We start from the raw sequence: 7,257 nt of genomic DNA, 5'->3' as shown, positions 1-7,257 counted from the left end.
AATGTGATTAGTGATTCAATGCTGTGATTAGTGATTCAATGATGTGATTAGTGATTCAATGATTTGATTAGTGATTCAATGATGTGATTAGTGATTCAATGCTGTGATTAGTGATTCAATGATTTGATTAGTGATTCAATGATTTGATTAGTGATTCAATGCTGTGATTAGTGATTCAATGATTTGATTAGTGATTCAATGATTTGATTAGTAATTCAATGATGTGATTAGTGATTCAATGATGTGATTAGTGATTCAATGCTATGATTAGTTTCAATGATGTGATTAGTGATTCAATGATTTAATTAGTGATTCAATGCTGTGATTAGTGATTCAATGCTGTGATTAGTGATTCAATGATTTGATTAGTGATTCAATGCTGTGATTAGTGATTCAATGATTTGATTAGTGATTCAATGATTTGATTAGTGATTCAGTGCTGTGATTAGTGATTCACTGATTTGATTAGTGATTCAATGATGTGATTAGTGATTCAATGATTTGATTAGTGATTCAATGATGTGATTAGTGATTCAATGATTTGATTAGTGATTCAATGATGTGATTAGTGTCTATTAGTGCTTTAAATCATTTATTTTAGGAAAATTGTTCACAAGTATTAAAAAGTGCAATAAACCATCTAAACTATAGTAATTTTATGTAATGCAAAGTCCTTTAATAAAGTTACTGGCACTAAACAGCTGTCAAACAAATACCATGTTTACTACTAGGAGATACTTTTTGGATGTTGACCTATTAAATATTGAAAAAAAAGAAGAGATGATAATGCAAATTATCCAGTAAATTGTTTAAAAAAGTTTCTACAAAACAATTTTAAATATCTGATAGCATTTCTGCTTGACATAGGGCACCCGGCAGAATATGAAATAATAAAAGTACATTAAAAACTCCTTCACATGGCTATAATCCAATAATAGGAATATGGCTTACTCAACATATTTTGCTCAAGATCAATGAGAAAGGGAGAAACTCCCCAAACTATGTTTAACACCAGAGAAATGTACTAAACCTCGAAACAGTCGGTGGAATTAGTTTGGATAAATTGATACTAAAATAGAGTTATGACTGCTGACAATGTATGTAAATGTAGAAAAAACACAGTGTAATCTCTTGAAGATACTTGTGTCCAAAGAAACTATCTGTGGTTGTGTATAGGTGTTTTTTTCATGAATTTCTGGTTAGAGAAAAATCTGTTAAGATGCTTATTTTATCACTAAAAACAAACACTTCAAGTTAAATAATATGTTTTATTTAAGAAGTTCAAACATCAAAGCCACTCATTGCATTTAGTGAGGTTTAATATTGTGGTTGATCTTATAATCTATTAAAAAACTCCAAATTCCAACATATTTCATTAAAAACTGAAATGTCATTGATCACATAGAGACTAAACTTGATAATCAAAATTTCTTCAGGCTTAATTGTAACTGGATGGTCTGAAATGTAAGCTAATTCATTGAAACACAATAAAACATGCATTTGTAAATAGTCTTTTACATAAAATAATCTTTACTTAATATTACCTTTATAGAAACATAGTCATTCTGGACAACAGCTTCAACATTAGCTGGCACTTTTGTTTTCTGTGGAGTTGTCTGAAGTGCTGATAAATCTTTCTCTTTTGACTTGTAAGTAACTCTGTTCATTGTGTTACTTGGGGCCTGATGGGAGGGTATTTTTGGTATATCATTCAGCTCAGGATTATCTCTGTCACATAATTCCAAATCCTTCTCTTTTTCAACTGTGCATAACTTGACAGAAAACTGAATGATAGTTAAAAATAAGGATTTTGTTAATCATTTTATTTAATATAAAAAGGAGTTTTAAAATTAACATGTTCTTCCTTTAACTAGGTAAGTTTTATTGCCATTGTGGCAACATAACTGTGACTACTTCTTTACCACATGAAATTCCTATGCATAGATTCAAAAAGGTGAGTAAATAGCATATATTCTATACACTATCATAAACACACTTTTAATTTTGACAGTTCAAAAAACTATGTATCATTTAATAAACTTTATCTTCTTGATACAGATAAAATGCTTCTACATATACACAAGTAAACATTCTAATCATTATGCATTTATGTTTTCTTGATACTGGTTTAAGATATTATTTACTTTTTGTCAGTTTTATACGGAATTTGTAAGTCATAAATACACTGAAAATCCCAGTTTCTCTTATACGAACTCATCTTAAAGACCGAGTGCATCTATTAAACATAAAACCTTTTACACAAGTGAAAGCTTGAATACAGTTTCGCATATTACATCATTTATCCTGGTATAGTTATGAAGATTGCTGAATTAATTTGTCAGAAAGATTCTTACAGTTAATTATATAAAAAAGCACTTAAAAATTGTTCTATCTTTATAAATAAAAAAAAAAAAGAGAATGAAAGTCAGTCTCAACTTTTAACACCAGACTAACAAGTGTTAAAACACCTTTTCATCTACACAATCAGCTTGAACATTATTCAATGAACAGAACCAAATTAAAAACATAATTTCACAGGACGTAAGCAACATATAACATCCTCAAATTTTACTAGGGGTACAAAAAATTCTAAGTTAATTATGATTCAAGTTTTATTAAACCACTACACTGAACAAGCCTTAAAGTATGAGCATCAAAATTATCAAATCAGCCCTAGTTTTCAGAAATTAAAAAATATATATTTTTTTTACAGACTTACCCTTATGCACATGGCAAAGTGAACATGTTGCACACTTTTATACAGTTACATTCAATATTTAATCAAACAACTTTGTTATTAATGTATGTCAACAAACTTGGATTCAACATATAGTTTCTGATTCTAATATTAATATTACCTAAGTTTTAATTTCAAAAGGAAATACAAAAGAAAATTCTCAATCTTCAGTCTTTTATATGTCATACGATGCAAATGTGCCTGAATTTTTCTCTTTCAGAATTTTTTAAAATCAAAAACAGCTGCTAAGGCTTATAACCAATTAGAAACTCAAACTAACCATATTGATATTAAAGAATATAATATTTGAACCACCTACCTTCTTGACTTACTGAGATATTAATAAATTTGTCAAACCCACCATCTTGCCCCTACCATCTTTTCAAGCCAATTATTTCCTCATGCCTGTTTGTCTGATAGACATATTTATAACCAATAAAAAGAGCATACTGTAATGTACAGAAATCTCAAACTGATTTTTTTTAGTTTTAATGGTCAAAGACAGTAGTTTTCAAAAAAGCTTGATGTGTTTTGAATACAGTTATTGCCATAAACAGTAATGGAATTTTTTTAACCTATTTATATCTTAGTTAGGAAGCCATATAAATTATCGTAGTTTGGGGACATCCTATTCTAGTACCTGATATATACTTTGTGTTCTAAGATACATATTTGAAAGGTATATGAATAATTTTTGGACAACCAGCACTGTAAGAAAAAGTAAGGTTACTGAAACATAACATCTGAGTGCAAATTGCCCTAATACTAAAGTAAAAGCTAAATTTCTTATTTTTTATGTATTTTTATTTATTGTTATTCATTTTTTAACAAAAATAATTTAAATGTAAAACTCCTTAGGTTAAGTAATAAACCTAAATTAAAAGATAATCTATGAGAAATATAGAAAAGCTCTCGCATTTAGCATGTAGCCTGATTGTTTGTTTACCCTAAGTTTCACCTGAACGATTTCCAAGCAGGAGTTAGTGTGAATCGTATCCCTTCTTTTGTTTCTGTCTAATGATGGGAAACTTGACCAAATTGCAAGAAACAAACTTAACAAATAGTGTCTAGTTTCAGCTTAATAAAAATTTGTATAATTTGATTTACTAATTGTATTATTTTTTGAGGCTGTGAAATTCTAAAATTCTTTTAGGAGACACTGATTTGAAAACCATAAAAAATACTAACCTTACTTTAGGGAATTAATTTTTTGTTGATCAGAATGTTCTTTCATATATCCAATCATACTTGCTTAACCTAACTAAGCTTACCCGATATTTTGTCATAGAAGAAAATTTTCCATTGCTTTCAAACAGATATAATGTAACATGAAAATATTTTTTAAATGAAAAAAAAAGAGTCTAAAGATCTGTGGTTTGTTTCTAGATCTCCTAAGCTTCCTATTAGATTCAACTGTTCTTTCGTATAGGAGTTTGGGGTTGTCATTTTCCCATGAAACAACAAATATACTCAACATTGACATAAATACTCTATAATATGCTCTGTAGCACTCTATTAAATATTTCATGTGGTAATTTTCAAAGCTCTGCTTCAGACCATATGATATGACATCGTAAAACAGTGGGAACAAAAAGTTATAATACAAAATCACTAGAAGATAAAGAACATAATGTGTAAAATGTATAATTATATTCTTAAGGAATGACAGTTTCTTAGCAAAATAAACATATGCTTTTGGAAGGGAGAAAAATTCTGAAAAAAAAACAATAAGTGCATTTTTTTCAGTCAAGATTCCTCAGAGATATCCAGAAATATAACTTTGAACACTTTTTTTTTCATTTTCATTTGTGAATTACACTAAATAAGTGTCACAAACTTACAAAATACCAATTCTAAAATATTTCTTAACTAAAATTGTCGGAGTAAATAGAATTATTATTTTACTTGAATTTTAAATACAAGTTTTCTGCAGTCCTAATAAGATTAATGGGAGTGGTAGGAGAAATAATTGGAAAAATCAGTTATAACAGAAAAAAAAAAGATGAGTTATCTCATGACAAAAGTATAATTTTTAAAATTTACACAACAATATGTCATTAACTCCAAGAAACTTTAATCACTAGACAAGCTGAATGAAAAAAACTAAAACCCAAATCAGACTGAAGTATTACTGAGTTTTACAGCAAATTTGCTCATAATAATTTTCAATTACTAAAAAATAATTAAATTTTGAAATAATATAAAAACAAGTCAGAGAAACAATGTGAATTTCCTGATTAGATAGTTATTATAATAAAATGAAATAAAAACTGTAACCTTTAGCAATCCTTGATTTACAGCAAAACAATTCTTTGACTTGTTCCCAATTCGGTCCGGATGCAGTGGTTCTTCGAGATCAATCTCTAATAGCTTTGTTTGAAACAACTTCCAAAGAGGAAATTTGCAGCTTCCAATTTTCACATTCTATAATCCAGAATTACTTGTTAAGGTTTTTATCCCATAACTGTTTCTTATAACCACAGACAGTGAAAAAAAATAAACTACAAGTTCCTTAAATTGTTTGTTTTTGTATTAGAGAACATTGAACAAAGTTACATAAAGGACTATTTAGGCACAGTCATTTCTAATTTTCAACTGACAGATTAGTGGGAAAGCAGCTAGTCCACAGTACCCACTGCCTACTGTTGGGTTTCTCTTGTCTAATTGAAAAGTGAGATATGACCATCACTCTTATAAAGCACCCAAGGCTCCACAGTGCAGCATGTTTTTTGGCAGGAACAGGCCACAAATTACAAACTCTCAAAATCACAGTCTAGGCAGGCCCACTAAGATCACTGAATGCACACTGGATGAATAAAGTATTTAATTTATACTTACGTAAATATGGAACAAAACATATATTTATTGTAAAAGTTATATTTAATTATAAATTTATCACTTTACACTGTGTAAACCTAGAGGTTAAAATGAATATACAATGTAAAATTCCAAAGCTGTTGCAACAGATAACATGAAACACTTTGTGAAATAAACTACAGGCTCTTTACACTACAGAACAATGTTGTTGTTTTTTTTCAGACACATGTTCCATATAAGTTCAATCTCTTAAAAGCAACTGTCTTAAATCTTTTAAGGTATATGTTCACAAAAATCAAGTAATTTATAAACTATGCACACTCACAGAAACAGGTATTTGAATAAATATCAACTAACTAAAACAGAACAAAGAATGGAAAGCATAAGAAACAAATAAAATTACAACTATTAAAAGAACAAATATTATACATATAGCGTACATGATACTATATGATAAGAAACAGTTTTACAAAATCTTACTTTAATTTAAATATAAGTTTTGAGAAGAAATAAGTACATAAAAATTAATACCTCTCTCCTGTCATGAAATCTTGCTTTTACACAGAAAATTAGTTCCTCATTCATCACGCTACTAATATCCATCTGGGTACCCACCCACGGCAATATCACTTCTTGGTCAAAACTCACAACTTTGGAAAGACAAAAACAAGAAAATGGATATGAAAAAAAACTTTTATAAATTACAAGTAAACTTCAAGTCAATTTCTCAATTATTAACTTTTATTAAGAAGAGATCATATATTTTGCTTTATTATTATTATTATTTTCTCTTTAAGACACAACATAAGTCAGACCATCTTGAAGATACCCAAGTACTTACCACAACCATTTTCTCTTCGTGAAACAAATTTCAATGGTTCTTTACTTCTAGTACGGTGTCCTCTATAGTCCCACGATTCACGTCCTTTTATAAAGGATGATGAAACTTCGATTAAATATGACCTAAATAAAATGTGAAAAACTTGCACTGTTACTTGAACTACTGTAACACTTTTCTTTCATTTAAAATATAAGGTACTGATTGACTAATGTGAGTTGTAAAACTCACTTAAAAATTACCATAACTACAAACTGAATACAAAAATAGAAATGACACTTCTTCATGTTCACAAAAATAAAATGATTGATGAACTTTAACTGAACAGTAAAGTTAATGCTAGAGAAAGTGATGATAGAAGTGTATAAACGAAAGACTCTTAATTAAGGCTGCAGCTCAGTGGAGTAAGATCAGTATTTATTGTTGTTGTGAACTACAAATAGAAGCAAAATCCCTATGTTTCTAGTAAAACTTTATGAATACAAACAAAATACTTTCAATCAATACATCTTTTGAAATCAATAAACAAGACTATACTGAAAGCAATTAAAAATTAAAATCTGATCCAATAAATGCTATTCATATATCTTTGTAACATATAACAAGTTATGCAAACAAAGGTTTATTTTTCTAAATAAACAAAATTATTAACAAAATAGTTTAAAAATTCTCCTCATACAGGTTTTATGCAGGAATTAAACTAATCTGGTGGAACTAAACATATTTACTTACAGGAGAGTTAATTACTTAAAGCAGACTGCTTAACAATAAACTAAGCAGATAGAATTAAAGATACTTACTTACAAAAGTGGTGATTACTTAAAGTGGATTATATAATAAACTAAGAAGGTGTAACTAAAGATAC

At 28.5% G+C, this 7,257-nt stretch overlaps 1 protein-coding gene across 1 annotated transcript in view; it reads right to left on the bottom strand.

Moving 5' to 3' along the window:
- Window positions 1-6,537, bottom strand: part of LOC106469478 (C2 domain-containing protein 3-like) — a 70,195-nt gene extending 63,658 nt beyond the window's left edge. The window contains exons 1-4 of the mRNA XM_022398010.1: window positions 6,396-6,537; window positions 6,086-6,204; window positions 5,015-5,161; window positions 1,545-1,784 (exon numbers count right to left, since the gene is read on the bottom strand). Of these exons, the coding sequence (XP_022253718.1) occupies window positions 1,545-1,784; window positions 5,015-5,161; window positions 6,086-6,157 (459 nt within the window). The 5' untranslated portion in view covers window positions 6,158-6,204; window positions 6,396-6,537. The remainder of the gene's footprint in view (window positions 1-1,544; window positions 1,785-5,014; window positions 5,162-6,085; window positions 6,205-6,395) is intronic.
- Between the last annotated feature and the right edge of the window lie 720 nt (window positions 6,538-7,257).

Source organism: Limulus polyphemus, unplaced genomic scaffold, assembly GCF_000517525.1.
Source record: "Limulus polyphemus unplaced genomic scaffold, Limulus_polyphemus-2.1.2 Scaffold3507, whole genome shotgun sequence".
Lineage (NCBI taxonomy): Eukaryota > Metazoa > Arthropoda > Merostomata > Xiphosura > Limulidae > Limulus > Limulus polyphemus.
The sequence above is the reverse complement of the archived record's forward strand: the minus strand, read 5'-3'. Positions and strand labels throughout refer to the sequence as shown.